The 19,758-nt window shown below is 46.9% G+C and overlaps 1 gene segment (V, D, J or C); it reads right to left on the bottom strand.

The window, feature by feature from the left end:
- Positions 1–1,381: 1,381 nt before the first annotated feature.
- The window catches only part of LOC127031409 (T-cell receptor alpha chain C region-like), a 77,172-nt gene continuing 58,795 nt past the window's right edge, over positions 1,382–19,758 (bottom strand). Inside the window, 4 exon segments of the C gene segment in view lie at positions 1,382–2,351; positions 3,338–3,445; positions 3,969–4,013; positions 5,745–6,023. Of these exon segments, the coding sequence occupies positions 3,339–3,445; positions 3,969–4,013; positions 5,745–6,023 (431 nt within the window).

Raw genomic sequence — 19,758 nt, 5'->3', positions numbered from 1 at the left:
ATCCAGCGTACTTCTGGCCATTCGAGTATCAGCCAGCGACTGGCTGCAGCCCTGAAGCATGAGAATGGATGAGAGTCAGTGACTTAGTGCAGAGGGGCAGGAATTAGGGGTGTGCTGAGAGGAGGGCAGGGAATTCTGTTCTCCCTGTGGCCCCAGTGGAACGGAGATGAAGAGGATGGTTGGGCAGAGGCTAGCTAGGAGCCGTCCTATGAATGTGTGACATCCTCGCGTCCATTCCTGACAGCAGCTGGGTACCAGCGGAGCCACCTCACACTGGCGTGTGCTGAAGCTCTTGCTGGAGAGGCAGAGTGACTAGGACAGACCTGGGTTCTAGCCCTGACCTGTCGTTTCAATGTGGGCCATTTGCTTTGGCTGGTATTTTCAGGCAGTGCCCCTTAGAGGGGAAAGGCCCCATATTCCATTCCCCACCCCTCTGAGCCAGCAAGTCCCTCAACTGTGGGGACGGATTGGAACTGGCTAGAGGGGAGAGCACCCATACTCCATTCCCTGACCCCCCATCCTGCACTGGAGAGAGGGGAAAGGCCTTGTATCCCATTCCCAATAATGGCCAACACTCAATGCTTGGTAGAAAAAAATTAACCATCTTCTCACCCAAGCCCACCCATTGTCCAGTAGATGGACCTGCTCCCTGTATTTCCCCAGCTGGTGGATAAATCCCCCAGGGCTAGACACACAAAACAGCAGGAGTTCTCATGATCAGCCAAGTTCTTTAATAGCAGCCCAGGGCGGACCGGAGAGGAAGTTTGAGTACATGATCATCTCAGCAATGCCATACAAAGAAGCTCGGCAGGAAATGAAAACAAATGATAAAATCTTTTCCAAAGCATAAACATGAGCAAATCTCACATTTAAAAATGTTTAAAAGATACACTTTGAGAGTCAGGTTACTAGAGCTAAGGGACAGTATAAATGCAGATTTGAACAATAAAATGTAGGATCAGTCCAGAGCTGGTATAAATTCTTAGCGTTTATGGCATGAAAGACTAGTTTGACTTCCTGGCTATTACATCTGCCCTGCAATGAGCCCAGAACCTGTCTGTGACTAACGCACGTCTTGTGTTTGGGTAGTGCACGTCCTCCAGAACTGCTGTCACTGCATGAAAATCGTTGAGGTTGTGCTGGCTTTTACCGCCCGGGGACCTGGCTGCCAATTCTGCAGAGCGGAGATGGGTAGAGACTGTGGCATAGAGTCATTTGTATGAGTTTCTTCAAGCCACAGAGGCCAGACGGGACCATTCTGCTCTAGCCCAACTCCTGCATATAACACAAGCCAGAGTGTGTTGCCCACGGATCCCTGCTTTGAGCCCATAACGTCTAGGTGAACTACAGCGGCCTTTCAGAAAGACATCCAGTTAATGGTTAATTACCCGATTGTTAATTTGCACTTTAGTGCCAGGCTGAATTTGTCTAGCGTCAACTTCCACGCGTCTGCTTTAAAGAACCCACCACTATCAGAAATGTGCTGGCTGGATTTTCAAAGGCACTAGCTGCCTAAATGCTATTGAATTTCAAGTGGAGATGGATGCCTCATTCCTCTAGGCTGCTTTGAAAATCCCAGTGTGTGGCAGAGAGTGTAAAATTCAACCTAGAGGATTTTAATGCACAATTCCCATTGATTTCCAAGAGAAGCAGGAGCCCAAAGCCCTTAGGTGGCTTTGAAAATCTCAGCCTCATTCTCTGTGCTTCAATTTCCCCTTTTCAAAATAGGGTTAATGGTAAAGCTGGTTTGATCTGCAGAAAATTTCAATCAACTCTAAAAAAATTTTCACTTTTTGTTGAAATTTGCACTGGAAAAAACTGTTTAAAAAGTTGTTTTTGGTGGTTTGACAACTAAAAATTGAAAAATCTTGTGGTAAAAAACTAAAAAAAAAAAACCAAAAAAACTGCAAAATATTCAGTTTTTAGCCAAACATTTTGAGTTTTTGATGAAAATTTGAAGTTTTTTTCCCTAGGAAAATGGGGACTTTCTGCCAAAATAAATTGAAACCCTAATTTTCCATCAAAAGATGTTTTCACACGTTTGTTGACCAGCTCTACTTAATAGCAATTCCTTGCCTCACACTGGGAGCTTGTGAGGATAAATGTGTCAGTCTGTGGAGGGTGAAAGGGATGAGGGTCATGGAAAAACCAGGCTAGGTAGGTGAGATCCTTCTAAAACTTGCTAAATGAAAGCACATCTGATCATTGTACAACAGGCCTATATACAGAGGTGATATGAGGATCATTCACGGCATCATATTTCCTGGTGCATGGGAAGGTGAAGAGGTGACACCAGGTCTCTGAGGAATTCCCATCACTCCAGATTCCATCTGTCCTCTTTCCTTCCACTCCTGCAATGAAAGAGCAGGATGAGAGGGTCAGTTTACTGGTTACAGTACAGTCAGGTCTGGAGACCCAGGCAGGACGAAGGATTTCAGTGTGCTGGGTAGAGAACTAGGAATGGAAAGATAAAACAGAGTGGGAGAGATGGATAGCCAGGTGCATAGCTACTGGCAAGGAAAGATGGATTGACAGATGTATGGATAGCGGATATGATGGATAGATAGCTGAGTATGGGGCTGGATGGACAGAGGGGTGTGTATAGGTATATATAGATGTGTATGGTAATGGATAGTGGGCAGGAAAATGGGTAGCTGGATAGCTGGCGAGCGAAAAGGATGAGTGGAGATGAATAAACAAATCCTGGGAAGGAAGGAGCGATAGAAAAGATGGATCTGATTAGATAGATAATCCAAGTGCAGATGCAGGATAGAAGGTAATAGGTAGATAGATGACAGATATTGAGAAGAATGGACTGATGGATAATAGAGACTGTGAAGCCAGGCTAGACAGATGATAGGAAGAGAGACTGTGGCGGGAAGGATGGACAGGTGGATGGCTAGGTTGGACAGAGAGAAAGATGCTCTGGAGGAGAAGATGGCTAGGTAGCTACACAGATAGATGCTGCTGAGGAAAGGATGGACGGGGAGAGAGATTAGAGGGCGAAGGAAGACTGGCTGGCTGAATTACACAGATCCCCTTAGCCAGGGCCGGTACAACCATTTAGGTGACCCAGGCAGTCACTTAGGGCACTGGGATTTGGGGGGTACCATTTTCTTCGGCAGCAACCGCAGCAGCCGGACCTTCAGCCGCCCTGGTTGCTGCTGGCATTTAGGAGGAGGGAGCGGCACCTGCAGCAAGTAAGTGTGGGGGTGGGGGGCGGCACGCAGGGGAACTCCCAGGAGGCGCGGGGGGGGGGGTGCAAGGTGGAAGTTTCGCCTAGGACTTGAAACATCCTTGCACTGGCCCTGCCCTTAGCCTTCCCCATCCCACTCACTTTAGCTTTTCCACAGCCAGATGGTCAGCAGCAGGTTAACCGCCACTCCTTTCACAAAAACGATTCTCAGGCCCAGCAGCGTGAATGACAGGAGGTTCAGCTTCTCGTCTGCAAGGCAACAGGAAAGCAAAGGTCACAACAGAACAGACACACACATGCTACGGCTTCTGTCTGTCTCACTCCTGGCTCTTACTCGGGGGTTAGATGTAGCTGGAAGCTACAAGGAATGGGATGACATTGACTCTACCAGAGACTAGCTGACCCTGTTCACAGATGCTGGGATTTTCACAAGTTGAGTGCCCAACTCCCTTTGAAAGTCGGTCTCTAACTCCCTTTGGTCCACTTTGAAAGTCTCAGATGAAGCTCTTTGCCTCAGCAATTCCTTGCAAAAGAGTTCCACAGGTTAAAGAAGTGGTGTCCCTAACCTCTGTTTGCAAGAAGCTGGGATTGGGTGACAGGTTATCATCAAGTGATCCATGCCCTGTCTGTTCACTCTCTCTGGGGCATTGGCCACTGTTGTAAGATAGGATACTGGGCTAGATGGACCTTTTGGTCTAACCCAGTCTGGCTGTTCTTATGTAAGTGCTTCCTCTCATCAGTCCTAGCTTTGTCCTGGACACTTCATCCATACCTGTCTCAAAATTGTCATCCAGCTCTGTTATCCCGCAGGTGTCACCTGTAATTAAAAATAAAAATACCCATCAGCCATTAATAGAAATAATCAAAACAATTTAAATTCACACAAGTATCTGTATCTTTGTATTTAGCATGTTTCCAATGGCTGTGCTAAGGGGCCAGCTGAGAACAGGCACCCAGCGTGCTAGGTGCTGTGCACACACGGACTGAGGTTCAGAGTGTCACAGATTTTATGGCTAGAAGGAATATTAGATTATCTAGTGGGACCCCCCACATAAGACAGCCAAAGAATGTCACCCAGGCATGCCTGTATTGATCCCAATTGTATGTCTGAGTAAAGTACCTGCCAGGCGGACATCAGGCTTGGGCTGACACAGCCAGAGCTGGAGAATCCAGCCTTCCCCTGGGGATTTTATCCTAGTGGTTAATCACTCCTGCTGCTAGAAAGTTGTGCCTCAAATCTCATCTCAGCTTCTCTGGTTTTAGCTTCCAGCCGGGGGTTCTTGTTGTGCCTTTCTCAGCTAGGTGAAAGAGCCCTCCAGGACCCTGTGTGTTCCACTCTGATCAAGCCACCCTGACCTTCTTTGTGGTCAGAAAAACAGACTGAGCTCGCTGCAAGGGATCTCCCAGCCTTTCAAATGATTTCCGTAACTCTATTCTGCACCTTTTTGAAATGCAGATGCTGGAGCTGGATGCAGGACTGGGGTCTCCCATGCTGTGTACACAGGTAAAACCACCCCCCATCCAGTTTGACTCCCAACTCCCTTGTAACAGGGTGGCACGCTCCCTGGGCTGCCGAGGATGAGCCCCACCTGAGAGGTATCAGGAGTCAGGTGGAAGCGCTAGCAGGTCTCAGCTGGGGGAAGGGCCAGAGGGGAATTCACCTGTAGGAAACCCCTCAGTCCCTGGGGAAGAGCCTGGCTGCAGGAGAGGCCAGAAGGTTTTGTTTCTGGTAAAGAGTTTGGAAGGTTAGTTTGGAGAGTTGTGACCCCGGCAGTGATGGGCTAACGACTGACCCAGCCAGAGGGCTGAGCCATCTGTCAAAGAAACCCCCAGAGTGCTGCAGTGAGGGTCACCGGGCCAGGGGACACGCTAGCCCCGCCAGGAGCAGCACCGCTGCACATGGCACGAAGGGACGCCTCCGGGTGAGCAGGGCACTTGTTGCCATGTCCAAGAGAGTGTTAGCCCTTTTCGGTGCAGGGCCGCACCGGGAGCGGATGTTTGGTTGCTTGTCCGCCGTGACCCCATAATCCATTTCAGCCTCGCTGCTCTCTTGGATACAGACCCTTGTTCTGTGGGGTGGTCTGTGTTCCGAGATGTATAGCTCTAATTGGGCTGTCTCAAAGCACGTTTTATTTGAATGGGCCCAGCTGGCCAAGTGAACCATGGTGCCCTGGCCGCCCCCTTGTTTACCTCTCTGCCAATCTTTGGGTCACCCACAAATGTTAAGAACAGCAATTTTATATTTACTTCCAGGTCATCGATAAAGAGATTTAATGGCATTTGCCTAGCACCGGTGCCTCTGGACCCCTACTAGAAACAATTCCATTCACTGATTCCCCATTGACTTCCAGCAGGACTTGGGTGCCTGACTCCTTTAGACAACTCTAAAAGATATCAGCAATTACATCACAAGACCCATCATCCTCACCATCAGCTCATCCATATCTCCCACATGTCAACACGAATGGGTCATTTCCTTGGTCACCACCAACCAGGGACCAGAGCCCAGCCTGCAGCCTGGAGACTACCTTCCAGCCCGCACATTTACCTTCTTCATCACTGTCACTCATCTCAAATGTTTCCATTTTATGTTTAGCGATGCAGTGAAACGACTTCTCTTCTCTCCAAAGCACCGTCCCATAGCTTGCTTCCATTTTTCTGCTGTCTGGGTTTTTCACCTGCACAATGGAACCACTGACTGGTGTTAGATCACTGCCTGAACTCCCAACTGAGATGTTCTCAGGGGCGAAGTCTGTGATAAGGCAAGCTGACAATTTTCCATCTTGGGACTTCAGTTGGTAGACAGAAGGGTCAGAGTCTGCGAGATCTGTGAAAGAGAAAAATCACATGGCCGGGGGTCAGTAACCACAGTCCTTGCATGCCTCCTCATCTAACTCTGAAAACCAGGCCTTGCGGTGAGAGATTAAAGATAACCTCCTCTTGGACAGACTAGACTGGGCAAGGGGCAATTTCACCCCAGTCTACATGAGGAAGAGATTTCTGATTGTAGGCAGCTCTTTAACCTAGCAAAGGCTGAACAAAATCATAGATTAGAAAGCCAGGAAAGACGACTATTCTAAGCTAGTCTGGCCTCATGCATTACATGGACAGTAAGAGTTGCCTGAATTAATTCCTGTTTGAACTAGCACTCGTCTTTCAAGAAAAAGAGCAACCTTGATTTAAAAATTTCTCCTCCCTACACCTATTCGAATACTAGCTGATAATTATCCTATAGACATCATCCCTTCAAGCTATGGACATATGTTTTTTTTAATCTTTCCCCAAAGATCAGACCTTCTAGCCAGCGGCTCAGTTGTCTGGCTTTTCTGCGTGTTCCCTTTGTTACGGGTTTGGGATACCCAGAAAAGTCACTCTCACCCCCATTCTGTGCTGAATGTGTCCTGGTGTGGTGTGGCAGTTCCGCTCTCTGATCTCTGTTCATGGAAGGCTAGATTTCAGTTTTGGACTATCTGGGAGACAAGGATAGGCCTTACAGAGGGAAAGATGGATGGATGGAGAAAGAGAGAAACTGCAGAGGAAATGATGGATGGATAAATATAGGGGAAATGATGGACGGATGGATGGTTGGTTAGCTATTGGAGGAGTGAGGATCAACGAGTAGATCTCAAAGAGGAAAGAATGGATATGGTTGGGCAGCTAGCTAGCTATGGCTGGGGAAAGGCCAGATAGATTCTCCATTAGTGTTACAATTAATCACTATTTGCCTGACTTTGTGCTCCATACCTCAAACCCTTGACAAGCACTAGCAGAGGGGGGTGTGCATGGTGATGGTGGTTTTTTCACTCTCTTTCTGACTGTTCTGTACTTTTGCAAACAGCTCACTGAGCAAGTAACAATTTGAGGCTGGTTTTGCAGAGTGCAGTGCCTGTGACTCGTGTTTGTTTCTCAAGATTACTTGGCGCGACCGATGACCGATTACTTGGCGCGACTTGTTCTAGCTCCGAAGGCCGATTTCCTGTAACCGCCCACAGAATTCACACCTCGCTCTGAGACTTTGCAGGCTGTTATGGTAAATAGGTGCTATTCTAACCGCAGCCCTATTGCCCCCGTTTCCTGTTATTCTCTATGAACAGAGGCTCTTCGGAGCTGCTGCGTACTAGTATCTCTGAGGTCCTTTATCTACAGAATGGGTGCAGGATGGACAGGGCTGGTCCAAATTGTACAAAACATCCTGCCAATGGACCTCAACTTTCCACTGCCAGGGCCTTGCTAGACTCACAGGGAAGTCCAGGGACCACTCAGTCCTTGAGCCATCCCTTGGGAGGCCAGCCCCAGTGGTGACTCACAGGTGAACGCCTGTTCAGTTGTAGCCTCGGATAAAATTTGTTCCATGCAGACTAGTGTAGAAAACTCCCAGCCAGTTTGGTGCTCACACCCTAGAGGTGTGAGCATCGGTATCTGATTGCTCATCCTCTCCAAGCCAGCTATTCCCTCAGCCTCGTGATGGATTGGTACGAGTGTCCTAGAAGTGAAAGGCATCACATCCTATCCCCTGACCCCACCAGTCCCTCTGGATGGGAATCGGTGCCGTGGACATCTGAAATGCCCCCATTCCATTCCCCCAACTTTCCTGAGCCAGCCGGTCCCCCTGACCTGGGACTGGATTCCAACTACCCCCCAGCTATGAAAAGCCCTATCTCCCATCCCAGATCTGGGGCCAATTGAAACCAGCACCCCCTAGAGATGAAAGGCCCTATATCCCATTTCCTGCCCCACTGAGCCATCCATTGTACATGGATTTTGCACAAAGATGTATGCTACGAACATGTCACCTTACTTACTAGCATTTTTTGTTAGTCTGGTCCCACTCTCAAAAGTGAGTGTGTTATTTCCTCCATAATTCACACTCTGGGAAACAGCACTGTAAAAATAATCCCACGCCCCACCCCAAACCGTTAAAGGGCTGACATCCACATGGGGCACAGTTCAACTGGAGCTGGACAAATCACAGAATGATTTTTTGGGGATGGTTCATTAGTCATTTTGAAAAGTCAACCCAAAAATGTTTTGTTTGGAGTTAGAGTGTAAATAAAAAGTTTTGATGAGTGGAAAAAAGTTTAAAAAAAACATTGGGGTCAAACTAAATGTTTCACTTGGACAAAACTGAAATGTTTTGTTTCAATTTTGCCAAGTATCAGGGGGTGGCTGTGTTAGTCTGTATCCACAAAAACAATGAGGAATCTGGTGGCACTTTAAAGACTAACAGATTTCTTTGGGCTTAAGCTTTTGTGGGTAAAAAACCCACTTCTTCAGATACATGGAGTGAAAATTACAGATGCAGGCAGTGTTGCCAGCTCTGCAATTTCTACCAAACAAAGTTTCAGAAGAATTTCTCCCTGCTCTGGGTGTGTTAACCATTGACACAGAAAGAAATTTAGCATTTGCCCTTGTTTCTTGTATTCCCCCCCCCCTCGATATTCTCTGTTTTAGAATCTGAAGTCATCAGAATGCTGTATCTGTGACCTCCTAGTGAGGTCCGATGGAAGCGATTCTAATGGCACAACATCGGCGTTGTAACCTAACATTTAAGTTCCTATCTGGTGCCCTGCACCGTAGTAGCCGCGCTGCTCAGACAAGTTATCCTCCCACACCACTCAGCAGTATCCCACTCCAGGGGAAACTGAGGCTCAGCTATTGTAAAGAAAGAAGCACAAAGGGAGTTAGGCACAATTAACCCCATTGGTATTCACTAGGTTTTGGTTCCTGAATCTCTTTAAAAGTCCTGGAGAAAGTGACTTGCCCATAGTGAGCCTGCGGCAGAGTTAAGAACTGACCACAGGTCTTTGGGGTGCTATTTCCCCATCAGACCCAATTTCCATATAGCCCAGGGCCAGCTGCTTCCCAGGAAGATACAAGGGTCTCCGCAGTGGGCTGTTATGGCTGGATGATTATATGTGTTGATATTGGGTGTTAAGTTCCTTTATGCTTTTCAAAATATCTTTAAAAATCTGGCCCTTATGAGAGAATTTTCCCATAGCAGAAGTTTCTTCCTAAGAAATGTGTTAAACTCATGGGGGCGGGGGAAGAGACAAATTCCTTGGAGGTAACTTTACATACACGTGCAGGCTGAGAGTTGGGACCTGGGTGCCTAACTCCCTTAGGCTACATGCACACAAAGGACTCCTAGTGCGGACGCAGCGAACAGCAATGTTGTGCTTTGAGCCAGTGTAGCCAACCCACCCTCAGAGAGGGATGAGCTCTGTCAGTAAGAGTGCAGCTTTGCTGGTCTAACCGCATCTAAAGGAGGGACTTCGGCCAGCCCAGGGATCATAGCTCATCACGCCCTGAACCAACAGCGCTGGGCAGCGTAGATCTGGCCTCTGCCCCCCAACCATACACTAAAGGTGGGAAGGGATCACGAAATCATCTAGGCCACACAGGCAAAACAATGAAATCCCCTTTGGGAACAAATATTTGAGCTGGTACAACATCTCCCATCTTTTTTTTAATTGCTTTTCAATGAAACGAAAATATTTAAGCAATAAAGTTCTGCTTTTGTTGACAAACTTTGGCATGTTTGTTGAAGAGCCATAAACCTGACAACTGTTTTGAGTTTTTTGGGGGGTTGTTTGTTGTGGCAAAATCCCAAACCGTTTGTTTTCAATTAACCACATTGGGTTGCCCAAACCAGAACAAATGCGGGGGGGGGGGGGAAGGTGTTTGTTTTTTCAATGGAAACCAAATATTTCTGAAAAATATTTAGATGAAGTTAAAAATTGCTGAAAAAACTTATTTTTTTTTAAACAGGTCATGGGGAGTACCAGCTCTAAAACATATAATTTCCAAGCAGTGCCAAAAAGCTCCACTTAATCAAGTGCAAAAATAAAAAAGAAAAAGAAAAAAGAAAATGCACATAAAATAGAAGATTTTTAGGTTGATCTAGAAAAGTCAAAAGAATGCTTTGGCTGCTTCAGGAGCTGGATACCTCATTCACATTAAAATTCCTGGTTAGAAAAGAGATGATTTTACAAATCTCTGCGTTAACGGCTATTTTAATTAGGAAACTTACTTGGAAGCACTAAGAGTTCTGTTCCAGCTCCAAAGGTCACCGTCCCAGACCCGGGATTCCCACCCCAGTCTGAACCATTACAAATACCCTTCTCCAAGAATGAGTCAGAGAAACCACTCAGGGAAAGCAGCAAAGAGTCTTGTGACACCTTATAGACTAACAGATGTATTGGACCATGAGCTTTCCTGGGTGAATCCCCTCTTCGTCGGATGCACTCAGGGAAACTCTCCTTTTCATATAGCACAGAATAGTGACCTCAGGATGAATGTGGTGGTTTCTCTGACTGTTCCCTCATCCCAGGTGCTTACATAGGTTCCAGCTTCACAGTATCTGGCCCCTCATGAAGTTGGATGGAGTTGATCCTCACAGACACCTGGGTGGTAGTGACTTGAGTTCCATCTATTGAGTCTCTATCTGTCATTGCACTCTGGTTCCATCCTAGGCTTTTCAGAGCCTGCCTCTCTGGGTCAGACTCACCTGGGTCAACCCTCCGCCTACTCCATCTTCCGAATATGAGCTTGTCATTTCTCCACCATCATTCACACGCCAGCAAAGGCCTTTACAAGCATCCAAAGCTGCACTTACATATTCCAATGTTTCTGCCCCAAAATTACGTGTTCTTAGTGCCAAAGTCAGAAACAGTCTAGGTACACTAGCTGAAATTTTTCATTCAAAATATTTTAGCTATTAGGCCATTTCATGAAAATGGATATTTGTCCACCTCTCAAACTGATTTTTTTTTCATTTTTTGGGAAAAAAAGTTTCAAATTTTAGTTGACCACGCCCTTCCCCCCACCCTCCAGTTTTAGTTCTGACATTTCAGTTTTCATCCAACATGTAAAATTTCCTTTATCAATTTGGAAACATGTTGGGAGTTGTCCAGACTCCATTTTGAAATGGAAAGAAATTGTTTTCTACACTTTCCAGTTTTGAAAAGATGGTTTAAAATATCCGTGGATACACTGTGCTCACTCTGTGGACTCTCAATCAATCATTCAGCTCTGCTTCCAGCAGAAAGCTCTCCTAGTCTGCCTTTCTCATTCAGCTTTGTGGCTTGATAGCCAGCATGGTTCCACTTCCAGCTATAACCTGAGAGCCTCCACCTCCGCATTGCACACTCCAGGGAGCTTTCCCAGACCTAGTTCCATTTCCCGTAGTTTAGCCCTCGGTTACTTCATTCTAGAGATACCAAGTGGAGGTGCCTGAAACCTTTCGTTGCTACCTCTCTTCCCCCATTAAATAAGCCTGATTTTCAAACGTGGAAACACTAGATTGTTTTCCAGCCTGTCAGGGATGGTCTAGACCAGTGGTTCCCAAACTTGTTCCGCTGCTTGTGTAGGGAAAGCCCCTGACAGCCAGTACGTCCCTCATCCCGCACCACTTCCCGCGGCCCCCATTGGCCTGGAGCAGCAAACCGCGGCCAGTGGGAGCTGCGATCGGCTGAATCTGCCCACACAGCAGGTAAACAAACCAGCCCGGCCTGCCAGGGGGCTCACCCTGCCCAAGTGGCAAAACGAGTTTGGGAACCACTGATCTAGATACTACCATGAGAGCAGGGGACTGGACTAGATGACCACACTTTAGCTTTTCATTAGCAATTCTTTGATTGCACATTTTGGTCACATGACTGTTGTTGGAGTTTTTTCCCCCATAGCAAAAATTTGTACTTTGGAGCATTTTCCGTTTTGAAGGAATAATCCATTTTCTTCTATTTTGGTAGGACTGTGAAAATTTATTATGTTAATCATGTCACACTGCCCTCCTACCTCCTCCCCTGCCCTGTCCTCCTCGCCCCCTCCCCTTCCCTTTTCCTTTCTTTTGGCTGATTCCCTCCTCACTAAATTGAGCTCAAAAAATCATGGCACTAGCATGCCTTGTGCTGCCTTCCCATTGTTCACTCTGACCCCTTCCCTCACCCTGGGCCTGTCTGCTCTATTTCGATTGTCCGCTCCTCAGGGCAGGGACTGGCAGTGTCTGTACAGCACCTAGCGCAACGGGGCCCCTTTCTGGGCTGGGCCTCAGGCACTAATGTTATGAACAGGATGAATAGTAACATAAGGGGCAATTTTTATTCTTACTTGGCCTTAAACCTACATGGGAAGCCGCTTCAAGACAAACAGAATCCAGGCTAAACAAAAACAAACCCTTGGGGGGTAGGGAGGAAAACTTACCTGGAGTCACTAGAACTTTGGTCCCCATTCCAAATATGAGTTTTCCCAGCCCCTCATTACTCACACTGTGACACCAGCCTCTACAAAATGGGAGATGACTCTTTCAACTCCTGCTCCTCTTGGGTACGAAGTGGAGAAGCTTGTGAAATGCTCTCCCAGTGAAGGGCTGGGAAATCCCATTGGGCAAAACAATTTAACACATCTCTGGGGAACCAGGTGGGTGGGGAAATCTAGCGATGGCTAAGAGATGGAGGTTGAGATTGGCTGACCCATTAATCCCATATTCTTCTTTCACATTTGTCATTCTGGAATTTATAGGATGACATGCAGAGAAATAAGTGAGGGTTCGAAGGCCTTGATGGGTCAGCTAGTGCATTTCCAAACCATGCATGTGTCTCTGTCTGTCTGTCTAGCTACCGCAGGGCTTTGTGTTGGTGCCTGTCACTATAGAATTGGGCATCTTTCAAGCTGGCATAGACACTAAGTGAGGTCCCTACAGCATATGGCAAGGAAAAATATTGTCAGAGTGGATTTCAGCTAAATATGACCTACCAGCCCTTTGCGATACTATGGTGAGGAGTGGGGTATAGAGACTGACTAGGCTAGATTCCAGCCCATTATACTCCAGCTCCATTTACGTATGGTTTATAAAAGTTAAAGACATGTCTGAGAGGTGTTTATTGAATAGTTAATCAACTGCTCATAGACTGTTAAAGAATCCAACAAGTGAGTAGCTAGTTCATAACCAGGAATTGTACCTGTCCTTAGCACCGTCTGCTGACAAGTTATAACTGTTCACAGTACATACTAACCGTGCCTCTGAGAGGCTCATAAAACGAATAACCAATTATTGACCCTGTCTAAATTATTTATAAATAGAACCTCAATATACCCATTTTGATTGCTCATTTTTGGTTCATAATGGGAGTCATCCAAATTCCATTTTGAAACTGACAGTTTCAAAATGTCCAGGTTTTGAAAACTGTTTTTTAAAGTTCATGGCTAATCAATGTGGTATCTAGCCATCCTCCTTTCCATCCATAGATCTATGGATTTGCCATGAAAACCTACCACAAAATACCGAGACACTCACTTCAGTTCCATCACGTATCCTCTGCATTGCGGTTGATATTTTCAAAGTTAGGCAGCCAACTTCCATTGAATTTCAATGAGAATTGGTTGCCTCTCTCCCTGAAGCCTTTTTCCTTTCGTCCTTGTGCCATAGTCACATGGGTTCACCATCAGCTTGGTCCCCTTTCCAAACGTGAGCTTATCTCCTCTATAACTCACACAACCCAGGAAACCTTTACAAGAACCTTCTTCATGGTGCTGACCTTACCTAACATTCCGCTTGCACTTAAGTTTTTACGGAGTGTTTCCTACTTTGGACACGAAGTCTGCAAGTCTGTTTCCAGCTGAGGTTCCAATGTGTCCATCATGGACCCTCTTTGATTTCAAAACCTCACAGGAACTAGAGCTGGAAAAGTTCCATCTAGGCACATACCCCTGCTCTTGGCTGGTCCATCCCCCTACTTGCTAATGTATTAAAGGGCGAGGATGGTCTTGTGTTTGGGATGGGAGTGGGGAAATCTTGGTTCCGTTCCCAGCTGTACCACAGAATCCTTTAAGCTGACATTTTCAAAGCTGCTTAGGGGATTTGGACACCCAGACTCCCTAATGCCCAGTTCAGCTCCCCAATTGCCAAAGGAGGAGATGGAGAAGGATGGATGGTCCTTTGGTTAAAGCGGCACAGAGAGGTCAACTTACTCGGGGTAACAAGAAGTTTGGTTCCAGTTCCAAATAGGACTTTTCCATAGCCCTGTGTTGTCTCACTGTGACGCCAGCCTCTACAGAATGGGAGGGTGACTGTCGTAACTCAGTCTAATTTTTTTTCAGGTGACATGAAATTTGTAAAACTATTTCGTTTCAACTGAGAAATCACATTACTCGAGTCATTTATTAAAAGAACTGAAGAAATCCCTGGGGAAATCTCCTATCAAGAATCCAATATTTACCCAGAGACTGGAGTTTGACTGGGTGATTTACTAAGTAATTTCCTACCCTGACTCTTGTAAATCTAGGAATTATATGATCATGTCAAAAGATTCTGGGTAAAATTTTCAGACGCGCTTGAGTGAATTAGGAGTCAAAGTCCCATTTTCAGAAGTGACATGAGCCAGACTGAAAGTTATTTAGGCACCGAGTGGAATTTTCAACAACTCCCTGGCACCTAACACCCATTAACATCAATAGACATTAAGTGTCTAGGTGTTTTGAAAAATGCCACTCAGCACTTTGGCCAGACAGTCAAAAATATTTAGAAGACCAAAGATGTGGATAGGCACCTAGTAGGATTTTCAAACATGTCAAACCGAGTAAGGTGCCTAATTCCCATTGAATTCCCATCTGCATCTTTAGGCACCAAACTACCTAGGAAAAGTTGGCCGTTAGGAGCCCACGTTTTGTTGAAAGTCAGTGGGTCTTAGGCTTCTAAGTCACAAAGGACTTTTTCCCCCTTAGCCTCCTGAGTCAGTCGAAGATGGGACCCAAAGTCATTCATTTGAAAATGTTACTCCCTCTCACTAAATACAAGGGTTCATGCCCAGGTGGGGCACCTAATATAATCTCCAGGCCTCAAGATCCTACCTGTCTGTACCCTGCCATCTGCGTACGTACACGTCTAGTTACTCAGACCCTCCTGTCCAATTATAAGTCCCTCATTACTATATTTTCTCTTTCTTTCTTTCTGAAGCACCACTGTATTGATCTATCCCCATGCATACCTCTTCCTAACCCTGTCTAGCTTTCTATCTTTCCATCTACAGGATCATTTAGGTATCTCTCTATAGTCCATGGACCATGAATCATTATCTTCTGCCCCCATCACACACACTCTTGTTCTGCCCTTATCATTTAATCACTATTTTATACTCACCTGGCTTGACCATCAGCCTTGTACCTTTTCCAAACGTGAGCTTATATCCCCCCCCTCCATAATTCACACAACCCAGGAAGCCTTTACAAGAACCTCCGTGACTGGGCTGATGTCTGACATGATTCTACTCCAGTTAGGTTTCCAGAACATTGCCTGCTTTAGACAGCAGGTCTATAAATCCATTTCTAACTGGATTTCCCCATGTGTCCATGATGGACCCCTTTTCTGCCACCATCACATGGGACTTGGAGATGGAAAAGATGCATCTAGTTCCATCCCCAGGGATTCCTAGGTCTCACTTAGTCTGTACATGCTATGGCTAATGAAGTAAAGAGAAAGGTGGTTTTTTGTTTGGCTGGGCTGGTACAAAAGAGATCTGCCTTCAAATCCCAGTTTTGCCATCACAGACTGTGTGACCTTGGTCAAGTTACATAAGCTGAAATTATCAAAGCTGTCTAGGCAACCTGGGTCTCCCATGAAAGCCTGGCCCACCCCCTCACTGGTATTATGTTCGTAGCATATATGCAGGGAAGTTAGAGTAGTTTATGGTTTTATCTTTCTGGAAGATTGCACAGTAACACTGCTTTATCTCTTAGACTCCACAACTCTCATTACCAAGAACAAAAAACCAGCGAGAGACAAAGCAGGCTTCTCCCTAAGGCAGAGAAAAACAACTTACCCCATCTTGCTCTGGGCTGGCTCTTTGCAAAGTAACTGCTGAGAATCAAGCACTCCCCTCTGAGCCCCTAACCTGCAAGCAGCCCCCTTGGAACTGAAAGGGAAAGCTTCTAATTTTAGCACTGTTTCTTAGTTCACCACGCTTGTCTAAGGATGGCTGGCTTTGCTGTTGAAGGAGCATTAGGCAAAACAAACTCACCGGGGGTAACAAGAAGCTTGGTCTCAGTTCCAAATATGACTGCCTGTGCTCCCTGATTATTCACACTGTGACACAAGCCTCTACGAAATGCAGGCAGCAGTCCCTTTACCTTGTACAAAACAGGTCAGAGGACGGTGGAATGATTTCCCAGAGGAAGTGATGGGAAGGATCATAAAAGGTCCCTGGTGAATATTAAGGGAACAACAGACCATTGGCACATGGATGGGGAAAGACCCACCCAGCTCTTTCATCCCTGACCTCTGTAACTCTAGGATGTGTGTGATGACCCGAGAGATTCTCACGATGCATAGGAGGGTTATAAGTAGTGCATTCCCCAGGTAATATTTATCTCTCTCATGAAAGCCAGCCACAAGATATGAAGCGCTGCATTCCAGTTCCATCATGCACTCTCCACTTTCTGCTTTTCTGGCTTTATCCATGTCCTGCTAACCAGAGCTGACCCTTAGCCATGTCCCTCATCCAAACAGCAGCTGATCTGCTCCAAACTCCACATAGCCCAGGAAACCTTCACAAGCCTTCCTGACTGCGCTGCTCTCGCCTACGATTCTGCTCACAATTAGCTTTTCTGGATTATTTACTATTTCCCGAATGTCTCGTGCCATGGAAACCATGGGGACATTTCCAGAGCTGCCTTTCAGATTTGGATGCTCAATTCCCGTGAATCTGAATGACTCTAGAGTGTAAAAATCCCTTATACACCTGTGAGAATCTCGGCTCTGACCAACACGCCTGTCTCTGACTGGCCCTGTCACGTGTCTGTTATGAATCCTTTGTGCTTCACAGCCTCGTGAGAGTTAGAGACGGAGAAGGTCTCGTCTAGTCCAAGCTACTGGCGCTACTATCCCCATCCTCCAGCCAACCTCTCTCTATGCCTCAACTCCCCATCCAATACCATGGCCACCATCCCTCTCTGGATGGATTTCTTAACTGAAGGTCAGACTGGACAAAGGTGCAAAATACTCCGCATTGGGCAGAACTTATGCTTGAGTATTATGGGGTTATACCCCTTCTAAATATCTTAATTTGTACGTACATGAACTGTTGATGTCCTCATTATCCAAACAGATATAATGATATCCTGATTCAAAATCCTACTAAACTCCCTTCGGTAATATTTTCTGGCAAGAAGTTCCATGGTTTTAAATTTTCCACTCATTATCTTACATCCCTGTGTCACTGTACAATATCTGTCCTTTCTGATATCTATCCATCCCCAGCCCCAGCCTCTGGCTACAGTCAATCCTCACAGTGGTGTCTCATCGCTTGGGGAAGCTAGTCCCTCGGTCACCATTATGAAAATGTTCGTCCTCCATGTATGTTATCCCAGCTCCCCAAAGAAACCAGCTTCCCCCTTTGAGAGGAGCGATATGGGACTGTATGTAGCTCACTCACTTGGTCTCACTCTCAGCTGTGTTCCTCTCCCAAAGGTGAGCTTGTTTATAGATGCCCCCAAACTCACCCAGTGGTGGATGCTATAACGCAAACCCATCACTGCACAAGTCAACAGAAACCCTTCTCGCTTTCTTCTCAGCTCAGCTGTCCCTGGGATACCAAGTTTAGCTTGGGGTCCCAACGGTACTTCAACACCCTTGGATTGCAAAGTACCTCAGGGACGGTATTTCGGATCTGTGTTAGTACTGCACCTAGCACAGGCAGTTCCTGCTCTTTCCCAGGCTACGTAGAACAAACAGCCAACAACAACTCGGGATGTAAGTAGACTGCACAATGCTGTTCAAAATCAAAATGGCTTATTGGTGAATTTCTGTTACCGCAATGGCTGGTCTTTTCTGTTCTCAGGTCCATCTATCTACAGAGGTGTGTGATTTCTGGCTGCCTCGCAGGCCTTCATACAGTGATGCTGACAACAGCTCGGTGACAAAGGAGAAACATTATTTTGAGGAACTGAGTCACAGAGAATAAATGACTGGCCCAAAGTTACCAAGGGAGTCAGGCGCGGGGGCAGGAATGGAACCTAGGAGTCCTGTCTCACAGGGCAGTGTTTTAACTACTCCCAGCATGTGCAGTCTATACTTGGTTGTCAGGGGTACCTGCTTCTGGTTCAGTCCTAGCCCAGACCAGAGGGGAGCTCCTTATCAATATTAGCCCAGTGGGTGGGGTAGGAGACCCACATCCAATTCCTTTCTCTGCCTGGTGTGGAGACGGGATTTGTTCCCGGCTCTCGCACTGCTGGAGAATGCTGCAGCCACTGGGCTATGGGAGAGAGTGGGACGAGGCTTCACTTTCTATAGCTAGTTAAGTCACTGACGCAGGGGCTTGAATGCGGGTCTCATACATCCACACCCTAACCCCTGGGCTAGAGCCACACAAGCCAGGTGAGGTTAGAGCTTTTATTGGCCCAACTCCCACTGGTGAAAGAGGCAAGGTTTCAAGCTACACCGAGCTCGTCTTCAGGTCTGGGAACGGTGCTCAGAGCAGCACAGCTAACTCCAAGGTGAAGCAGACGGTTCTGTAGAAGTAGACGGTCCCTGGGGCAGGCGAAGAGTGAGACTGACTATGCACAGGCCGTTCGTAGGCCCATCCATAGTCATTCATGACGGCAACGGCCACTACCAGAGAAAAGAGACTGGGGCAGACAGACCCCAGATCTGCCCCCGCCGGGCAAAGCTTTCAGTCACCTTCTAGCACTTCCTCCTGCCACCGACCCCTCTAATGGCTCGTGGTGAAGGGCCAGAGCCACAGGCAGCACAGCTCCTTTGGGCTCAACGGAGCTGCACCAGTTCATACCAGCTGCGGGGCTGGCCCTGACCTATAGCTTTGCTCCCGGCAGGGCCAAAACACAACCGGCTAACGGGGAAAGCTCTTCCCAAGACTCCAAGGCAGATCAAACAAAACAAGTCTCTTGGGAACACTAAACCTACCTGGAGAAACCACAAGTTTAGTCCCAGCTCCAAAGAGGAGCTTGTCGAATCCAGCGGTCCTCACTATGATGCAAGCCTCTACAAAATGTGGGGCGGGGGATAGCTCCCTGGACTGGGTGTGGAGCTCTGTCCCTGCACAGGAGGCACTGAACAGTGGAATGACCCACTGAGGGAAGGGGATGGAAGCCCCTTTCCCCAGGACAGGTAAATCTGGCTACCTGTTCTTGCACCTCTCTCATTATCTGTCCTTCCGTCCACAGCGTCTATGCCCTTTATTTCATCTGCATTATCTGTCTGTCCTTCCAGCTGGGGTCTCTTTCATCACAGTATCTCTGTCCATCTGTCTGTCTCGGTACACATATGACCCTTGTTCCCATGATATCTGAGCACCGGGGGAGTCTATTGCATCCCTTGTCATTTACAAAGACTTCTTCCTTTTTTGCTCAATTTCATCCCATTATTCCAGCCTCTTCAACAAATTAAGCACCCCTCTCTGGTGTCTGCACCCTGCATATTAACCCGTATTCCTCATCTTACTTCTCACTTACTGGGTTCCACCTTCACCTGGGTGCCACTCCCAAAGGTGAGTCTGGCTCCTGAGCCTCCTAGTTCACACAGTGATTTTGGATGCAGCCAAAACACCACTACC

The sequence above is a fragment of the Gopherus flavomarginatus genome, chromosome 11 (genome assembly GCF_025201925.1).
Source record: "Gopherus flavomarginatus isolate rGopFla2 chromosome 11, rGopFla2.mat.asm, whole genome shotgun sequence".
Classification (NCBI taxonomy): domain Eukaryota; kingdom Metazoa; phylum Chordata; order Testudines; family Testudinidae; genus Gopherus; species Gopherus flavomarginatus.
Note: the sequence above shows the minus strand (reverse complement) of the source record. Positions and strands in the feature narration are given on the sequence as shown.